The 20,208-nt window shown below is 37.4% G+C and overlaps 3 protein-coding genes across 4 annotated transcripts; 2 read left to right on the forward strand and 1 right to left on the reverse strand.

Moving 5' to 3' along the window:
- Positions 1–881: 881 nt before the first annotated feature.
- Positions 882–4,987, forward strand: LOC103333220 (Myosin heavy chain-related protein). Its single transcript, XM_008236030.3, has 7 exons — positions 882–1,022; positions 1,190–1,390; positions 1,493–1,615; positions 1,777–1,814; positions 1,925–2,030; positions 2,127–4,069; positions 4,295–4,987. The coding sequence occupies exons 1-7, from the start codon at positions 954–956 to the stop codon at positions 4,539–4,541; spliced, it is 2,727 nt and encodes a 908-aa protein (XP_008234252.2). The 5' UTR covers positions 882–953; the 3' UTR covers positions 4,542–4,987.
- On the reverse strand, positions 1,154–13,198 carry SHOC1 (shortage in chiasmata 1). 2 transcript variants are annotated; one of them, XM_089052008.1, is made up of 9 exons: positions 12,810–13,198; positions 11,951–12,034; positions 11,784–11,870; positions 11,618–11,689; positions 9,957–11,183; positions 9,301–9,819; positions 7,467–9,110; positions 7,223–7,330; positions 1,154–1,290 (listed from the first exon to the last, which is right to left on the reverse strand). In XM_089052008.1, exons 1-8 carry the CDS (start codon positions 13,134–13,136, stop codon positions 7,244–7,246), a joined length of 4,047 nt encoding a protein of 1,348 aa, XP_088908134.1. In that variant the 5' UTR covers positions 13,137–13,198; the 3' UTR covers positions 1,154–1,290; positions 7,223–7,243. The 2 variants fall into 2 exon arrangements, with proteins under 2 accessions (XP_088908134.1, XP_088908133.1); XM_089052007.1 differs by having other exon boundaries at positions 11,612–11,689.
- Positions 13,199–17,085: 3,887 nt separating this feature from the next.
- On the forward strand, positions 17,086–19,986 carry LOC103333219 (uncharacterized). Its single transcript, XM_008236029.2, has 6 exons — positions 17,086–17,245; positions 17,359–17,550; positions 17,635–18,543; positions 18,618–18,836; positions 19,014–19,610; positions 19,712–19,986. The coding sequence occupies exons 1-6, from the start codon at positions 17,200–17,202 to the stop codon at positions 19,783–19,785; spliced, it is 2,037 nt and encodes a 678-aa protein (XP_008234251.2). The 5' UTR covers positions 17,086–17,199; the 3' UTR covers positions 19,786–19,986.
- The last annotated feature ends 222 nt before the right edge of the window (positions 19,987–20,208 follow it).

Below are 20,208 nucleotides of genomic sequence, written 5' to 3' on the forward strand. Positions count from 1 at the left end.
TTGACGTTGAACCAAGGCTCCAACCAACGCCATGTGCCTCCTCAATTATTATCTTATTAATTGAGGAATTTGGCTTAGTCTTGGACAACCGACAAGGCAGGCAGGCACTCACATAAATGTAGCAACTTCTATTAATCTTTTCAGACTGGCCGGGCCCTATGATGATGAGATTGTTTTTCTCATGGCAGGACCATTTTCTTAATCAATACTTCCAAGGTGACCTATCAAACTCTGGTTGTCCTCATGTCACTTTTCGAGTGGCCTATTAGACCTTCATACTCTGGTCAAGTAAAGTTTTCACTATCATGTGGTTTTAACTTTTGACAATAACGATATTTTATATTAGTTTAACAATCTATGGGGACGATGTTTGAATTCAAGTGAAATACTGTCTTAATCAACTGACCTAATCCGCATAGGATTCGCAGCCCGTAAAGAAGGCCATCTTTCGGGTAATGAAGATCTAAAATTAAAGAGCAGGGCCGTTTTACTTACCAAAAGGAGGAGGCGTAATTTCCGTCATTTAAACTCTACGAACGACGCATTATTAACCTTTTTAAAAGCGGAAAGTAAACTGTAATGCGATTCAGATATCTTTCTTGAAACATATAACGATTGCATTAAATCCATTACAGCGAAGCTTCTTCTTTTGTTTCTGCAATAACATTTTTTATTTGTATCTTTTGCTGCCCTGAGTCTTCTTCTTCAAAGTCTACGAAGTATCTACTACTTACAGCTAGATGTGAGGTTTAACAGCTAGACGGGCATTTCAGAATATTCATGTGTTATTTTCAAAGAAAAATACCTTACTTGGACTTCTAACCATATCAGCCTAATTCTTTCGGTGAATAAGCTCAGAATGGCAGGCATTGTTTGCTAAAGTCTTAGACGAAGACAGTGACTTGGATTTCTGAGATCTGAAAACTCAACAAGACTCAAGAAGACTGAAAAACATGTTCAAGTCATGGAGCAAGAAGAAGAAGATAAAAGCTATATTCCAACTGCAGTTTCAGGCAACGCAGGTATGATTTTCGACGCGCATAAACTAAACCATCTTCTTTCCTGCTACTACTTACTCTCAATGGGTTGGAAGTTTCAATTTTTTGTATTCAAACGAGTTCATCTGAAATGTGATCTACAGAGACGAGATTTATCATACCTGGTTTCTTCCTGACCATTTTCATCTCAGGTGCCGAAATTGAAAAAGCCTGCTTTGATGTTGTCTTTGGTGCCGGACGACGTCGGAAAGCCGACGGTGAAACTAGGAAAAGCTGCAGTTCAGGATGGAACCTGTATTTGGGAGAATCCAGTTTATGAATCAGTGAAACTCATTGAGGAATCAAAAACGGGAAAACTGAAAGAGAAGATTTATCACTTCATTGTTTCAACTGTATGGAAGAATATATTGTTTTGAGAGTTTTTCTTTTTCTCACTTTGCCTTTTTGTTTCTGGGCTTCTTTTGGTATGTTCTAATTCTAATGGGTTATTGCAGGGCTCGTCAAAAGCTGGTTATCTTGGAGAAGCTTCAATTGATTTTGCAGATATTGTGGCAGAAACTGAACCCCTAACAGTCATTCTGCCTCTTAAATTTGCAAACTCTGGTGTAGTTTTACATGTCAGTCCTCTCTATTTCTCTCACTCTGAAACACACACGCACTCGAGAAATTCTCATGATTTAACACAACTAGTTCTGTCTGTTCTCAGAACAAAACAAAACTTCAATGTCATTGACTTCAAAAAAAAAAATCCTAATACTTACGAAAATTATTGAGACAGGTAACAATTCACAGGATTCAGGAAGATGGTGATCAAAGGTGACAATCAACACTGACGCGTCATTCTTTCCTTCTCTAACTTTTATGTATTTTAATTTTCTTTTGCTTTCCCCTTCTGCTAGTTAATAATAAAATTTATCTAATCTCAGGGAAATTGAAGAAGCTGATGATCCGACTCTTTCACGCCATAGCAGCATGGACATCCAAAACAGCAATTGGGATACAGATGGAAGCAACCACCTCAGTTTTACGGAAGTACGGTATTTTCTAGCATTTTCTTTTAACGCAGTTCAGACGGGATGAAATTATTAAAATGAACTTAACACAGATGTATTTCATGCTGTCGAACAGAATGGAGCCTGCGACAAAACCACTAATGGCCATCAGGATGCTGCCAGTTCCCTGTCACCCCTTGAACAAAACTCCATGCCTCAAAACGGAAACAACGGTGCCACCGCAATAAAAAACCATATGCGTCAAAAATCAAGCTTGGATTGGTCATCAGATGGAAGTTTATTTGATTCACCAAATAGTGTTGAAGACAAGCTTCCAACCGAAAGGGTGCAAGCAGGTTCAGATGATTCCATTGAGAAACTCAGAAATGAAATTGCTGTTCTTATGAGGCAGGCAGACCTATCAGAACTGGAGTTACAGTCTCTTCGGAAACAGATGGCCAAAGAGAGTAAACAAGGACAGAATCTCTCAAGACAAGTTATTAGCCTTAAAGAGGAGAGAGATGCACTCAGAATAGAATGCGAACAACTTAAGTCCTCGCAGGGACGTAGCGATGGGGAACAGGCTTTCAAAAAGTTGCAGCCCGAGACCAAGGATACAAGAGTTCAGTTAGAAGCAATCAAGCAAGAGCTTAATTTTGAAAAGAAAGTTAGAACCAATCTTCACTTGCAACTGCAGAGGACACAAGATTCAAATTCTGAGTTAGTCCTAGTGGTGAAGGATCTTGAAGACGCGTTGGAGAAGGAAAAAAGGGAAGTAGCTGATCTTTCAAGCAAGTTAGAAACTGAAAAGAATTCCAAAGTGATGGGTAAAATGTTTGAGGATGAAATCCAAAAATCTGCAGGGAAACTGACTAAGAAACACAGTGATGTCCAGGAAGTAGAATCCTTGAAGCTTAAGATCAGAGAACTTCTTAGTGAAATAGACACCCACGAGAAGAAGAGGGAAGAGCAAGATGCGCATATAAAACAGCTCACCTTGGACTATGACCTTTTAAAGCAGGACAACTGTGGCATCTCTTTGAAGTTAGATCGTAACCAAGAAAGACTACGAACAGAGATGGAAAATGAGCGGGCAGGCTATATAGCTACTATAAAAGAGCTTGAATCTCAGTTAGAGAGATCAGAAGAAACAATCGAGAAGCAAGCACATGAATTTGCAGAATGTTTGATCTCCATTCAGGAACTTGAAAGTGAGGTTAAGTCTTTGGAGATAGAACTGGAGACGCAGGCCAAGGGATTTGAAGAGAAACTGGAGGCCGTGACATGTGCCAAGGTTGAGCAAGAACAGAGGGCCATCCAAGCAGAGGAAGCATTGAAAAAGACAAGGTGGAATAATTCTGTTACAGCTGAGCGTCTTCAAGAGGAGTTTAGAAGGCTTTCTGTGGAAATGACATCTAAGGTTGATGAAAATGAGAAGCAGGCCACAAAAGCACTGGCAGAAGCTAATGAACTGCGTCAGCAGAACAGAATTCTGGAAGAGATGCTCCAGGAAGCCAATGAAAAGTTAGAGCTGATTAAGGACCAGAATGAAGTAAGATTGCAAGATCTTGTCAACCAGATTGATGTGAAAGCAAAACATATAAAGCAGATATCATTGGAACTAGACAATAAATCCAAGCTCCTTGAACATGCAAAAAAGCATGAGGAGGAAGAACATGAAGCTCTCTCAATGAAAATGCAAATGCTCAAAGCTGAGATAGAAAGGCTCACAGAAGAGAATTCTAACTCCACAAAACAGGAGGAAGAGAAATTGAGAGGAGATTTGAAACAAATGAACAAACTAATTGCTGAAAATGAGATGCGGATCCAGTGTTTGAATGTTGAAAAGGATAATTTGGAGAAAAGATTTGCTTCAGCAAAGCAGGAAGCAGAGAAAACACATGAAGAACTTACCAATATGAGATCTTTAAAAGAAGAGAAGGAAACGACAATCACTTATCTGAAGTCAGAAGTGGAAAACCTGAGGACCCAGCACAAGGAGTTTAAGGATACCTTGTATAAGGAAGCATTGGCAAAAGAAAGCTTGAGGAAACAAATATCTCAGTTACAGGGTCAAAGGTACAAGCATTCAATCAATCAAACTTTGACTTCATCTCTGCTTATCCCAACTAATTATCCAATTATACCATTCCATCTACATACCAGCTGTTTATTGTTTTTATTTTTGAGTTTTGATCAAAGTATGCATGTAGATGTGAGCAAAAAGAACTACTGTCACCAGTAAAGAAGTAGAGTGCAACTTTACAGAATAGCCATTGATTAACTTTTCATTGTATTTCACAGGAAAACAGAAGATTGCTCAGAGAAAAAGTTGAAAGCCTCCACTTTCCATACCAGTGATGAGAATAATTTTACAGACTTGCTGACTGAATTGACATTACTGAAGGAAAGAAACAAATCTATGGAAAAAGAACTAAAGGATATGCAAGAAAGATATTCAGAGATAAGTCTCAGATTTGCAGAGGTTGAAGGTGAACGGCAACAACTTGTAATGACTGTGCGTAACCTCAGAAGCAGTAAGAAGAACTAGCATCCTCTGAGATGTTGAGCCTTGGGAACTGTACAGATTACGGAATTGCAGCTGGGGACCTCATACTTCACAACCAGCTTGGGAATTGGAAGCTTTCTTAGTAGTTTTCTTCTCTCAACAGTTTCAAACATCACCAAGCAACATGGCAGGGATTGGATTTTGGTCAACCTAAAGATCTCTCATTTCGACTACTACTGTTTGTTCTTGGCTGTCTTGAGCTCTCTCAACCTGCTCTTCTTCCTCCTCGTGGCGAAGTAATTTGTTTACAATGCAGACACGAGAGAACCGAAAGGAGACTTTGCCAAACAAACCTCCGGCTCAAGCTCAAACCGAAGCCTCAAATGCTTTACTTGTAAGTGGATAAAAAATTTATTGTGTTTGTACAAAGGAAAACACAAAGCTGTATGAAGATATAATAAACTTGAAGGCAAGTTTTCAAACCTAAATAGGTTGCAGTGTCCTTTAATTAATTGGGCCACAAGCCACTCGATTAGGCCACTTGCATAGCCCAATTCAAACTATCCTATTGCTAAAAGTAAGTCTTATAAAGACCTTCACGGAACTCTAGTTTTCCAACGTGAGACTAATTTTGACTTAGGCTTCATTCTTGTGAGTCAAGCATTTGCCAAACTTCCAACGGATGCAGCCTTCCAATGTATATACTTATGAACTCTCAGTTCTTATCCAATTTGAGATTTTTGTTTCCCTCCTCTAGCGCTATTTCACTCTCCATTGACCCTCCATTATTTCCAAAATACCCCTACCTCGACTCCTTCCTTTCTCCTCACCCAACCTAGCCCTCATATTTTTTTCACCAAAACAAAAAAAAACAACTACAATTGCAGAACCTGTCAAGTTCTTGATTGAATCACGCATCACACGCATATTTTTCATTAATTAAAATATAACTACTAATTAAAGTAATTAAAAAAGAGAAATCCAAATTATGCCATTAAAAAGGTATAGTTATTTAAAAAACATAACTACTATTCGAAGGTATAGCTATTGTCCCCTTTTGATTTTTTACTTTTTCAGAGTTATTATCCGTATAAAGAATTTAGCATTTTCTCATTTAATACTCGTATTATACACATACATACGTATTTGTCAATAATACTTTCATTTTCCGTATACGTCTTAAAGACTTGGTATAATGCGCGTTTTTTTAAATATATAAAAGCAAACTATACACATATTGTACACATACGCATTTATTTTAATTATTATTTACTATATACTAAGTAATTTAAAAAATCAGTAAAAAATTTAAATATTCACTAAAGAAATAATAATTAAAACATACTTACTAATTAAAGTAATTAAAAAAAGGCTAAGGTATTTCTTAATTATATATATTAAATTAAAGAAGTTGGCCAAAAAAAAAGTAAAGAAACTAATTTTATATTTTTATATATTTAAAGAAAAAGAAAAAAAAAAGGGCAAAGCACAGGTCTATGCCTTTCCGACGAAAATAACTATCTTGTGAAATTTCGGAGAGATCTAATCCGCAAATCTTTCTTGGCATATACTGTGTGAAAATTTCGTTGGGAGAGGTTTTTTAAAAATAAATATAAACTCAGTATCTTTAGGTCAATAATTTTTTTAAAAAAAGTTTTTAAAATATTTAAATTTGATAAAATTCTTAAATACTAATTATTTACTAAGTAAACAATAATTAAAACATAAGTAATAATTAAATTAATTAAAAAAGAGAAATTCAGGTTACGGTATTTATAAAGTATAGCAGCACGGCTATACTTTTAAAATATTCTATTTCTACAGTATAGCGGCAATACTTTTAAAATAGTCTATTCTGCTATACGCTTTAAAATAAATAAATAAATAAATAGTATAGCCGCGCGGCTATAATGGTTTCTTTATAATAAAAAAAATTTCTCCCTAATTTGCATTTATCGATAAAACTAGTCTAAAGCATTATCCATTACTATTAGCCTATTACCCGAGCATTATCAAGACATAGACTCTGCTGCAATAGACATTACTTTCTCATGACTCTGTTCATCGCTCTCCAATTAGAACCCATCTGGGACTCTGGGAGTACGAAGGATGAAGATCTAGGATTCATAAGTGAGTTCAGTTTTCATGAATATTGTACCATGTTCATTATAGTTAACATAATTTTTTTTGTATCAGCATTACTCATTCATTCATGATATTCGTCTAGAGAATTTAATATACAACTTTTTTCAATGTGCAAATTTGGTTAATGAAAACAGAGATGTCTATCATAAAATTGGGACACTGAAGTAGTTCGAGTTCAGTTAATTGTCAGTAGTGATCAATATGACGTGGGTAGCCACTAACACGAGAGAGAGAGAGAGAGAGAGAGAAATGCGTGCAAAGTTTCTTCGCAAATTAAGACATGGACGGGGCAAAAAAGCACATTAGAGAATACAAGAAGTTGTGACATGAGTTTTTAGTTACTAGCTGTTCAATATTTTTGGCCACACGTCTAGCATGGCCATTGGCCACTAATTTATTTTAAAATGTTATGCTCAAGCATACTGATAAGAGGCCAATTATATTCCAACGATTTTGTCATATCAATACTAATTACAGCAACTGGCAGAAAAGTATCCATTCAGAAACCGACATGCAACATATATCATTTTAATGTTCCATCCAGGAAAATATAAAAGGAAACATCTGCACCAACATACCTAGCCCTGTCGTGTTTGAATCTAAAACTTTTTCCTCAGGCCATGACTTCCATCACTCCAGACCAGCTTTGTTTGGCTTCCGCTATCATTCATTGCAAAAGATAGTGTCTGCAGTTGATCAAGTGAATAAATTAATTTTGATAATCAGTATGAAACCATGAAAGACAGGAATGCCGTCTATGCAAGTGAATTATAATAAAACAAAATTCATACTATCAAAATGCCAAAAGGGATACTAGACAACCTGTCTCGCTCTCTTATCAGCAGGTGTCCATGCTGTAAGAGGAGATGCTGAACCTTTTTCTTTCTTGGATGAGCTTGATGATTGTAAAGGTCGCTTCTGCCTCTTTGTTTCTGGTAATTTTCTCGGAGTGTTACCACCTTGGTACTTGAAAAACTCAATAATTGATGGACTTCTTCTCTTGGTAACTTTCGATACATTCCCTAAATAACCCAAACTAGGTCCAGATAAGTCACGTGGAAGGGACTGTTGACGCAACCTGCTCTTTTCCTTGATTCTGTTCAGAAACTCTATTGTCCAGGGAGTATTTTGTTGTGAATTGGCCGAACGGAGAGCATTTTTGAGTGGTGTTCCTCCATAATGTGATATATCATTCTCGTGGAGATGTAGCCCTTGGGTTTTTCCACCGGACCTCTGCATAAAACCCTCCTCTAAGGGCTTGTTACGGTGTCTCAATGAGAAAACATCGTGTTCAAGATCCATATCTGAGTTATTGTTGGCTCCAACTTGCGAACTTTTTCTTGGGTCTTTTACAGAATGCCAAACAGTTGAACTTGAGTTTATTTCAGCAGCTGTTGGGAATGTACGGTGACTGCTTGAATCAAATGACAATTTTCTCGCAGCTTTAGACTTCCTTGTGGAATCTATTTCCAACTCAGGCATCAAAGATGAGAATTTCATGGAGTTGGCAATGGAAGAAAAGTCCTCATCTAATACAGGACTATCTGTTAGGTCAATGACTTCCCCTCTTAGGTCCTCAAGCAGAATCTCAGAGTTCTTCATGGTATTCAAATCAAATTTGTTCATGATAGGCATATTTGATCGGTGTTTCTGGCCTGATAGCTTACCCTCCGAAGATAAACAAGACCTTTTTATCTCGTTTAATGACTGAGGCCCTTTGGCGATCTGAGAATCATATGTCTCAAGAACCCTAAAAGGACTCATCATCATATCCATATCCAAACCCTGTTCTTGATCAAGCAAATCATTCTGAGAGAACCTAGGCCTTCTGAACTCATCATGTCTTTTGGGGCTTTTTGACATACATGAATCAGGTAGCTTGGAGATTGTAGAAGGATCCAAGATGCCATCAGTGAATCGGTTTAACTGCTCCACATGCAATAAGCCATTCATTTGTATCTCATATTTGTCAGGGCTACCATTGTATTTTCGTCTCTTTCTGAATCTTCCTGAATCCGGACCTGAAGACACTGAAGAGGAGCAGTCTGTCATAATTGATTTAGAATCTTCCAGTTCACCATATTTGCATAAAGCACTGAATAGTGTGATACTTTCATCAGGAACTTGATATTTTTGAATTGCACAGATCCTGGTTTCATAGGACCATTCAAGAAACTCTTTGAGCAAGCCTCCTGAAGACAGTATTGCATGAGCTGTCAAGGAATTTACCGAAGGGAACTTGGTAAGGAATGATTCTGCAAGAGTTTCCGATTCAGGCATTCGAGGATATATCCACCTAGTCAACTTCGTGGCATATCCCATGCAGCTCAATATAATTTCATCAGTCAACTCAGATGAGTACGAGTTGAAAAGCTGCAAATCAATTCCCAGGCTCGCTGCGGCAGCATAAAGTCCATCTGAGGATTCCATTACAGTGGATAGGAAGCTCTGTTCTCCCTCAAACACCTGTTAAAAGATAAAACACAGGAAAAAAAAGAATTTATATCACTTCAGTGCGGAAAAGTAAATCAACTAGAATCTAGAATCTAAGGATGCTAAAGTTGACTCATTTGCCTTATGAGCTAAGCAAGAAATAAAGATTTAGCAAAGCAAATAAAAAAGAGTAAAAACTGCAAAACATTGTAAAGGTAACTACCATAATGCAGCCACTGAAAGTGAAACTCAGCAACGTCAAAACATTTGTGGCAATGTCCTCAATGCACAAAGGTAAGCATGAAGAAGCTTCATCAAGAGCAGTTGCTTTCTTTCCTATGTTTCTGCAATCATACCACACTAAACAAATTGCAGAACTGATTATAATATCCACAGGTAAATCTGAATCACGTTCTACAACTTGTGCCCCTTCTTTCTCCTTTGCAAGAATTTTTTGGTAGGTACTTCTTCTGGATACTATCATTTCCTTTTCAAGATTTTGAGTGTTTACAATAATGACCATCTCAGGGAAAGACATCATGTTCTGTTGAGTATGCTCAGTGTCCATTGCAGATGGCATAGAAGGGTTGGGTAGGGGCATACTCCTAGCTTCTACTTCATTTGCTGCTTCTTTAGATCTCATATCATTATTTTCCTCACCAGGAAAAATGTTCAAGAGTTCCCTTGACTTCTGATCATTTATATTCCCAACTGGAGCAGATGTAGAATGAGACTGTTCTCCCTGTGCAAACAGCTTGCGTTATTTGTAGAGTGGTAAGTTTGAATTAATAAGCTATCCATATATGAAACAACAGATAAACAATAAGATAAACAAGAGAGACAAATTCACATAAATAACGAGTAATTGCAGGGAAAAACCTCAGTAAATGTAGCAGTGTTATCAACTTTGGTAACTGCACAATTGCTATTTTCACCTGTAGAGGCCTTCCGAGGATTCAAGAAAAAGTCAAAATCATTGAATTGGGACATAGACTCGAAAAACGATGAAGCCCTCTCAGCACTTCTTTTATCTATATCCTCTCCGTTTTTTGGCTGTGGAAAATTGTCGTCTGATAGTTTGGCTGAACCATCTCCAAGATGACCAGCAAGCATGGGAATGCCATCAGAAAGCAACTCCTGTATTTCTTTGTTTTCTTCTGTGTTTAACCCATTTACAGAATCATCGGAGAAAGCATTTTCGGAGAAAGCAAAGTCATACACCAACTTTCCTTCATCATAGGAATCCCAATCAAAACAGGTGCTGAGTGAACTCATGTCCTCCAACACTTTCTGATGGGAGGAATAAGTCTGAAAATTGCATTTATCTTTCTCGAGAAGATGCCAATCCAAGTAAATCCTATCTGAAGCAGATAGGGGCTGCGGTTTTAAGTCATTTAGTGTTTCCTCAATAACAACATATAATGAACTTATCTTTTCATGATCAGAGAGAACAGGTACAGGCAATGATTTGAATGTTTCATCAACCAGGGCTAGCTCATGACTGACAATTAAAGTACTGAAGTTCACGTCTCTGTTAAACATCCAGTGACACGTTTCTGGTTCATTTGCTGTTTGTGCAGTAAAGAGGACTTCAAAATTCTGAGATGTGTCCAAATCAAGAATCTGAAATTCCTGAAAAACAACCGGGCCCATAGATTGAAAACAAGCACCTAAGGACACTCCTTGATATGCAATGTGTCCCTGAATCTGTGACATTTCCACCATGCTTAATAAGTCCATCTCAGGAGTAATGTCAAGGGACCCAACATCAGATCTAAGACACTGTTCTAATATCCCGTATTCCTTGGTACCCAAAAGCTCCTTGCCATTCAGGTTATCCTTTTGAGCCCAATGTTGGGGCTCAATATTTTCGTAAACAGAAGAAAGTTCATCCTCAACTGACAAACCTGTCAAAGTTTGCAGAGTTATCTCATTTGCTTCTAATAGAGGGAAAGTCTGATAAAAGTGCATTTGGTCCTTATAAGAACCATCATCTTCGAACAAATAAGCCTTTTGATCCATGCGATACTCTGAATGAAAGTCTTCAACTGTATGAACTGATTCATGAACTTCCCAAGGATACTCTATTGTAAGATTGATCGTTTCCTGGAAGAAAAAGTCTACTTCATTAGCATCCCCCTCATAATATACAGTTAGGGATCAGAAACACATACCCTCAGACAAATTTAATATCAATACTTGTTAGCAATCAAGCTGACTAAGGAGAATACAACCTATAATTATTTCTAGATCCATCCCTTCCCTATCAAAGGGAAATTCCAAAAAATAAAATAAGTTTAAAAAACCTTAGAATTGCACTACCTAATATGACAATTATGAAAATAATTATGGTTATAATCATTACAACTGGCAAATATCATGTTTCACCATTAAAAATTTAATCACACATAAGACAGACAAGTCACTCTTAAGGTTGGGAAGTGCCAGTGCTATTTATCCTGCATCAACTGAATGGAAAGACTGAAGCTTAGTACAATAGCAACTTATAACTGAATCATGAATTTTCAAGAGACATTTACTAGGTTAATTTGAGTCTCTTGAACTTCTGAAATAATCTGGATCTCCTCTTTCTCATAAATGTAAGCATTTTCCTGCACATAACAGACGAAAATATTATGTAAACATAGTAATTCTCATGTGGATGTGGAACCAAATTGTACATTACCAGATAGACATTCATTTTACCAAGAATACATCCAGCTCTTGTGTTTCAAATTGGAGTACGTTATACTTGATCGCATCTTTCTCTTCATCTCTTCTGCCATTATCCTTCTACAGTAACATAAGTTTGACTGTTCAGACCACAACAAACATGATAACAGCTGTGAAATCTGAAAATGCCATTGTCATACTTTCCGAATTTCAATCTCCAGAGGACCGGAAGCAAAAGTAAGCTGATTCTCTAATTCCTTCTCCCTTTTGAGGACCTCGGCTTTCTGCAGAAGGTCACCACCAGAAACCAAAATATTATACGAATACCACTCAGCAGAATTTTTACAGGTACCTTTTTGAATCGCTTCAAAATGTAATTACCAGAACTGCCTAAAATATAAGTTCAGTTTCAGAATTCATAATCTTCTATCAACTTTGACATCAAAGTAAGAGCTTCCCTATGAAGTTGTCAACTAGACAAACTGAAACCTTGAGAAGAAAATATATACTTCGTGCAGGTAGCCTTCTTTTTAGATTTCCATACATCAAAAGTAAGACTAAAAATGATAAAAACAAAATATCTACGTAGCTTCTCATTGTCCCGTGGTATCCACACACTACATAGCGGAAAAATTGTACTCATATCAACATTTTGTAGCATAAGCAATGAGAAATTGAGAAACAAAAAAACGATTTAAAATTTTCTTAGTTCTTAAATAATATTGTCAGCAACTAAAATCAATCAATCAGCAGTCGCTTCTTTAGTAATTTTCCTCTTTCTTTAAACGTTATTAGCAATTGCCATAATTAAATTTCAGAAAAATAGGAAAACAATTCAAGAGAATTATAGATTGAATTTTCCTGTGTCCTCTTCTTCTAATACACAATACGCATAGCGGCCAAACAGAACCTATAAGTTAGATTGAATAATCATTCTCGTAACTCTTTTTTTCATTTGAAGAAGAAGAAGCATGACAATCCTATAATTGAAAGCTTCATCCACAGGCAATTTCAAAATTAACTACATTGTGAATACTCATCAAATTCCTAATCAGTTACCTCTGAAAACTGTAGCCCATGGCTTCCGGATCCGAAACTTCTAGAAGTTGGAGACGAACCGACGATCTCAAAGTCTGAAGCATCGAGATCGATACTCTGAGGAAGAACGTCGGAGAAGAACTTGGAGAGAGCGGTTTCGATCGGTAACTGTTCGATTTGGAGCGAAAATTCGAGGACCGCGTCGAAGTGGAGGAAATGGAGGCCATTGAAGGTTGAGAGATGAGAGTGAGCGAGGTGAGGGATTGGGAGGTGAAGGAAGGTTAGGGTTTCTAGGGCTTGGATTGGAGTGACGGTGAAGTAGTCGATGTTGAGGTAGCGAGTTCGCATTTCAGCTTTCAAAATTTGAGAGCGAGAGAAACAACGGACTGGTTTTGGTTTTGGAATAATTAAATTTCGCGCTTTAAATTTCGGCCTCTAAAATTAATTTACAAATTTATAAATAAACTCAATCTTATATATATATTTATAAAAAAATCAAACACTATTTAAACATAGAAACACACTTAAAATTAACCTCAAAGTCAACAATTGTATATTTTTTGGGTGTGTTTATAAATGAGTTTTGAGTGTGTGTAATGATGGGTTTTGGGTGTGTATATAAAGTGTTTTGGGTGTTAAATTTTTTTATAATTTCAGCTTCCATTTTTTGTGTTTTAGTGAAACTCCCAAATTAATTAGGGTGGCGCGGTTTGTACTAACGTGCGCACTCCGCGGTTATATACTGGTCAATGGTCATCACATCCAACGTCATGTATTTGTTCATGAGTAAAAGCATCCGCAATTAGCACCCTCAATCATCTATTTATACAAATTTTATGGAAGAATTAGAAAAATTTAACTCCAACCATACTCCTATCCACCTCCTAAAATATAAAGATCTCTAAGAACTTCTAAATTTGAGAAGAGAGAAAACACTCATAGTAGTTCCCTATAATTTAAAACTAAACTAGGGAGTATGATTGGATTTCAAATGTGATAGAGCGCTCCTAAAATAGATTGTGTGTATTTTTAGCTAAATTTTAATTGCCCGTATTCTCCTCTTAGTAAAAAAAAAACCCTAGCCCTTCATACCATTCAGTTCAGTGCACGAAGGGGATGTGGTCTCTGCCCCTCTCCCTCTACCCCTCATCTCCCATATTTTTTTACCCTCATTTCTTCTTCCTCTTTCTTTTCTCTCAACCCCTCTTATTTCTCTTTCCCTTCTTCCCTTCCCTTTCCTTCTTCATTTCCTCATCCACGTGTATCTTGGTTTTGTTTTGTTTTGTTTTTGTTTTTATGTTTTTGGTTGCAGAGAGACAATGTGCTAACGCTGTGGGATAGCACCGGTTGCTATACTAGTTTATAGCTATTGTTGAAGCAGTCACCGTAAAACACCATTGTCCCCAAGATTTAGTTGTCGCTTTTGGTCCACATACACAATTTGGCACTAGTTCAGAGTTTGGAGTTACAATCATGGAAGTTTCTAGTTTGTGTGGGTTGGGGTTAGCTGGTGCACCACTAAGGGTTTAGTCGGTATGGCGTTATGAGTCTTTTAGGTTATCAAAGAGGATGTGAAACAATGATCATGTTTCTTTGTTTGTTTTAGTCTATTACTCTTTAGGAGTTTTCAATATTTTATTTTAGTTCTCATGAACTTTTTAGCTGCGATACGGATCTGTCGTTTTTGCTATTGCACGGTGCATTTGTATTGTTAGTATGAGTTCAAGCGCTTTGGGCTGCTAGGCTTAATTCTCTCCATATTAAATCAATATGTTGTTGTATTTGGTCACTAGAGATATTGTACTCATTTCGGTACATTTGTGGCTTTGTACTTATTCTGTTTCATCAATAAATACTATCGTTTTTTATATATATAAAAAAGAAAGAGAATATGATTGTAAATGCTCTAAAGGGAGATAAAAATCGTTTTGCTATTTTATAAATATTTGATATGTTCACACTTTCTTAGCAGCCAACATATAAATCATCTTTCTAGAATGATATTATATGCCTTTTCTGTTTCCACACGCACAATTACTCGATCATTTTAATTTATGTTAATTATTCTTAAATGTGAATGCCATTTATGTCTGTTGTTTGATCATGAAATGTTAAAGAGACAAAAAACACAGAGACACAAAAAATAAATTGTGAGTTGTGCCTTTAAACATTTTCCAGCAACGCTTCCTCGCTGAAGTACAAGCAGCTAGTCCATCTGGTTGTTGCATCCGAGAGATACATGTGCTATTTGTGCACCCGAGAGTTCGACTTCAAGTCTTGCTTCATTGAACACGCCAAGACCACGCACAGGAAGAATTTTGAAGTGGAATGTAAATGTCATTCTTGTCGCCGTGTTCTTCAGCGGCGCAAACAAGGGGCAAAGCGATGATTATGAACTTTTTCGGGCTTCTTTCAAAAATAGGTCCAAGTGATCATACAAGCTTACCCAATCAAAGACCTTTTCAGGCTTATTTCAAGAGCTAAACTCCCAAAAATGCCAAGCTTGGCCCGACCCATTTTATTTTGGGCTTGAAGGCAAATGACTCGTCTTTTTCTTCGGCTCTCGTTAATATAAAACAGAAATCGAAATCGATCCAAACTAGTCAGGTTTGGCTTTTGAACCTAAGTTTGACATATTTTAGTTAATTTAACTTTCCATTATATGTATAAGCCCAAATGATTGGTTGATTTATAGGTGACTAAGCGTAAATTGTGGTGGTAAGATAGATGACTAAGCATAAATTGTGACGAAGTTCATAGAACTTTTGCTTTCTTTTTCGTACGTGCTTTTCTCTTAAGTTTGCACGATTCCGGACGTGGTTGTGACAAAGCTAAACATGATTATGACCAAGTATTATAGATCTCTATTAAAAATTATTTAAATAGAATAAATTTAAATATTTAAAGAGTATAGCTATGCAGTTATACTCCTTAAATAGCATAAATTCGTATATATATACTCCTTAAATATAATAAATTTAATTATTTAAATAGTATAGTCGCGCGGCTACACCGTTTAAATATAATAAATTTGAATATTTAAAGAGTATAGCCAATGTATAGCCTTTTAAAATATAATAAATTTGAATATTTAAATACATTGTATTTAAACATATAGCCGCACGGCTATACTATTTTTATAAAAAAAAATTCAAAAATGGAATATAGCCGGCGGCTATACTATTTATTTTAAAAAACAGAATAGCCGCACAGCGCAACGTGTAAAACCAGTATAGCCGATCGGCTATACTATTTTTAAGAAACATTAATAACACTAAGTCTAGCCGGGCGGCTATACGTTTTTTAAAAATGACTCTTTGCCGCGTGTCAAAATAAGTATAGCCGCATGGCTATACTATTAAAATAATAATAAAAAAAAACACCAAGTGTAGATGAGTAACTGTACTACTTTTTTATAAAAAAAATAAAAAAAAGACCCTTTAGCGATTAGGCGCCACGTGTCAAAATAAGTATCGCCGCATGGATATACTATTTACATACATTAGATTTAAAAGATATAGCCGCGCAGCTGTATAATTTAATTAAAAAACACTAATACAAAAGCACACTTCTAGTTGCATTAGTTTATACAATATAGAATATTAATTTGTTAATTTCAACATATCTCAAGTAGATATTAATCAGCCATTATATAATTTTTTAATATATATTATTTTTATTCGATAATATATGAGAATTATTTGTTTAATACATGAATTTTGTGTATTGAAAAATTTATACAACATACGTGTATTGAATATGAAAAATATATACATACATGTACAAATACGAGTATTATATTTTTGTTTTTTTTAAAATGTGAATTTTATCGATTTTTTAAGACGTCTACGAATATTTAAAGAGTATAACACGACTATATTCTGTAAATATAATGATTTAAATAGTATAACTGCCGACTATCCTTCTTAAATATAATAAATAATAAAGAAATTTTGCATAAGTCCTCAAAATTTCAGGACCGACCTGTTTGTTCATGTCGGTAACTATCCACAATTTAAATGCCATAACCCAGTCCCAGTGTAATGTAATAAATCACTCATGGGATGTCGGCTGGCTGGCAACTGTATAAGATCGTCCATCTGGCTGGCAGCTGTATAAGATTGTCCATTACACAAAAGCAGTTCATGTGGCCCTAAAGCCACGTATAGCGCATTACCAGCTACGTGGCAGAAAACTAGACATGGTTGGTTATTTGGGACGTGTCTCGCTCAGAAAGCGCCAGAGTGTTGCATTGCAAAGGCGGCAGAACCCTCCGTTAAGGCACCCTCTATAAACCTTTGGTTTCCCTCATTTGTTTTTGCAACTCTGTTCTGCAACTTACTTGCAAAAGCACAACACAGAATCAATTTTTTACTTGCGATTAATTCTAATATTTTCACAGATTTGAACAATGGATTCTCATAATCAGGAGCACAACAGGGACCCCCGACATCTTGGTAAAAACCTCATTATCCTAGAAATGTTTGTCTTTTGATTTTCTTTAATTTTTTCAAATGTCGGTTTGGTTTTCTATCTGTTAATGTGAGTATCTTTGTGCGGTTGGTTGAAGGCGAAGATGAGGATCACCATGAGAAGAAGTCGGTTTTGAAGAAGATGAAGGAGAAGGCAAAGAAGATAAAGAACACACTCACAAAGCAGGGCCATGACCATGATCATCAGGAAGGTCATATCCCTGATGATCATGATCTGGATGAGGAAGATGATGAAAAAGACGAAGATGCAGAAAAGCATAGTGCAACATGTAAGTTGCTTTGCGCTTGATTTCATTTCGACATATTAATGAATGATCAAGATTAAATGACCAAGTTAGTCATATTATGTGCAGCAATTAGGAGCGGTGTTCCTGAGCAAGGAGACATTTTGAAGGTGCCTCTGGTCAAATTTGGAGACACCAAAGCCATGCATGATGATCCTGTAGGGTCAAATTTGGAGAAGACCGACGTCAAAATTAGTGATCCCAAGAGGGATTATGTGCATCCAGAACCAGGGGTGATGCTAATGCATGAGGATGTTCTTGAGCCAATGGATTACAGTGGCTCAACAATGGGATCTGTTCTTGGTGGGCATGAAGAAATTTCAGGGCAACCCAATGCTAACTTTGGAAGAACATCAGAAATTGGGGGAGGACTTCATGCCCCACAAAATACCCCTGTTTCTTCCTTGGGAGAGTACAAGTCCAAGGTCACTGATGGGAAGGAAGGGCATTTAGGTCAATCCGCGGTGGACACCACCCCTGTTTCTTCTTTGGGAGAGCATAAGTCCAAGGTCACTGACCCAAGTCAAACTTTTGCTCATGGTAAGGAAGGGCATCAATCCGGGGTGGACACTACCCCTGTTTCTTCTTTGGGAGAGCATAAGTCCAAGGTCACAGACCCAAGTCAAACTTTTGCTCAGGGGGAGGAAGGGCATTTAGGTCAATCCAGGGTGGACACCGCCCCTGTTTCTTCTTTCGGAGGGGACAAGTCCAAGGTCACTGAACCAAGTCAAACTTCTGCTCATGGGAAGGAAGGGCATTTAGGTCAATCCAGGGTGGACACCACACCTGTTTCTTCTTTGGGAGAGTATAAGTCCAAGGTCACGGACCCAAGTCAAACTTTTGCTTCTGGGAACGAAGGGCATTTAGGGCAATCCAGGGTCAATTTGGACCGACCAAGAGGATTGGAAGAGGATCCTAATCCACAGGCTTATACTCCCTCAAATTATCAAAACAAAGTCACTGATCCAACTAATGCAGGTAATTGTGGAATATTATATATTCTCTCTTTATCTTTTATACAAAATAATTTGTGATTCCATAACATGTGACAGGTGGTGAAGAATTAGGAATTACACCAATTATTCACTCCCTTGATAAGATGAATATCCATGCTGGAACTGAGCAGAGCAGCTACACTTCTGCCACATCTGCTATTGCCGACAAGGCAATCTCTGCAGAAAATGTTGCTGCTTCAAAGCTGGGATATGGGGGGAACAATGATCAACATGGAGATATTAAGCCTCAGGCTTGTACTGCTTCAAGTAATGCAGGTAAGTTCTATAGGACTAATAATGGCCCTTGTGGTCATGGGCTTAATCTGTTTTAGACTAAACAAAACATGTTTATGTTTTTGTTACTGCAAATCAATTTCCTATTTCCTGACATGGGCCTTCTGATTATGGCCTATTTGTTTTTAGACCAAGGACTTATTTCCTAACATGTGACAGGTGGTGGTGATGAACAAAAACCACACCAAAATCTGAGCACTGGAAGCCATGACCAGTTTTGTGCTGAGAGTCCATCAAACCAGAGCAGCACCTATGCTGAGAAAATTTCATCTGCCACATCTGCTATAGCCGACACGGCAATATCTGCTAAGAACGTCGTCGCTTCCAAACTCGGGTATGGAGGGAACAATGATGATGATGATCATCAGGAGGTTACAGCAAAGCCTGGTGGATCAACGTCGCCTGAGCAGCAAGGCAAAGGAGTTTCACAAGGCAAAGCCGGCCAAGGCAAAGGAGTTGCTGTGAAGGACTATTTTGCTGAGAAGTTGAAGCCTGGCGAGGAGGACAGGGCTCTTTCTGCGGTGATATCAGAAGCTCTGCATAAGCCCAAGGAAGAGGACTCTGCTCGGCCTGTGGGGAAGGTGACCGAGTCGGAGGAGGTGACGAAGCGCTTGGGTCCAGATTGTGGAATTGAGAGGGTTGAGCAATCTAGCTATGGGAAGATTGTTTCTGATACGGTTAAAGGCGCTGTTAGTTCATTGTTTGGGAAAGCTGATGAAAACCCTCCTCCTCAGCAGTCCACTGGTTCTTCAACCGGTAACAACTTGCGACATTTGTTCAAATTTAATCAGAAAATAATTAAGTTTGGTTAGTTTGATAACAATATTTCGGTTCCATTTTGGTTGTTTTGTTGGCAGGTGGTACAGATGGTTTCTCTAGTTCTGGAAGTGGGGCAGCAGAGCACCCAAGTCATCAGGGGTCGGGCAACTGAATGGAAGTTTGTGTTGGTGAATAAATTAATCCGAGACTAGAGAGATGGGATTGTTTGAAGTTCGTTTTTGTATGGGGTGTTATAATAGTGTTTGACAACCGACAAGGATGGTGTGTTCATTGTGAATTCCAACGTTTCAAAATGTTTGCCGTGTGTATAATATGTATGATGAAAACAGGGGACAATCTGTTTCAGTTTCAACGTAGAGTTGTTCCAGAATATGATTTGTGCAGGTCGTCAAATATTTGGGTCACTCTGTTTTCTTTTTTGCAATAAAATGACAAAATTCCCTCCTTTTCTGAGCAGCCAAACACTCAAAAACACCAATATCCCCAAAAAACGAAGCTAGCTACAACGCCTACACACAAAATTTCTTCAAACAGAATACATAAATCGAAGTGTCACCTAAACGTAATCAATAAG

The sequence above is a fragment of the Prunus mume genome, linkage group LG5 (genome assembly GCF_029339155.1).
Source record: "Prunus mume cultivar Tortuosa linkage group LG5, ASM2933915v1, whole genome shotgun sequence".
Taxonomy (NCBI): Eukaryota; Viridiplantae; Streptophyta; class Magnoliopsida; order Rosales; family Rosaceae; genus Prunus; species Prunus mume.

What these genes read in the sequence shown, in the direction of transcription:
- LOC103333220 (XM_008236030.3), top strand. Translation starts at nt 954, where the DNA reads ATGTTCAAGTCATGGAGCAAGAAGAAGAAGATAAAAGCTATATTCCAA. An exon ending in TGCAGTTTCAGGCAACGCAG is followed by an intron (nt 1,023 to 1,189) that starts GTATGATTTTCG and finishes TTTTCATCTCAG; the next exon opens with GTGCCGAAATTGAAAAAGCC. An exon ending in TCTCAGTTACAGGGTCAAAG is followed by an intron (nt 4,070 to 4,294) that starts GTACAAGCATTC and finishes TGTATTTCACAG; the next exon opens with GAAAACAGAAGATTGCTCAG.
- LOC103333219 (XM_008236029.2), top strand. Translation starts at nt 17,200, where the DNA reads ATGGATTCTCATAATCAGGAGCACAACAGGGACCCCCGACATCTTG. An exon ending in CAGGGACCCCCGACATCTTG is followed by an intron (nt 17,246 to 17,358) that starts GTAAAAACCTCA and finishes GGTTGGTTGAAG; the next exon opens with GCGAAGATGAGGATCACCAT. An exon ending in CACTGATCCAACTAATGCAG is followed by an intron (nt 18,544 to 18,617) that starts GTAATTGTGGAA and finishes AACATGTGACAG; the next exon opens with GTGGTGAAGAATTAGGAATT.
- SHOC1 (XM_089052007.1), bottom strand. Translation starts at nt 13,136, where the DNA reads ATGCGAACTCGCTACCTCAACATCGACTACTTCACCGTCACTCCAATC. An exon ending in ACACTGCTACATTTACTGAG is followed by an intron (nt 9,820 to 9,956) that starts GTTTTTCCCTGC and finishes CTGTTTGCACAG; the next exon opens with GGAGAACAGTCTCATTCTAC. An exon ending in CTTTCAGTGGCTGCATTATG is followed by an intron (nt 9,111 to 9,300) that starts GTAGTTACCTTT and finishes ATCTTTTAACAG; the next exon opens with GTGTTTGAGGGAGAACAGAG.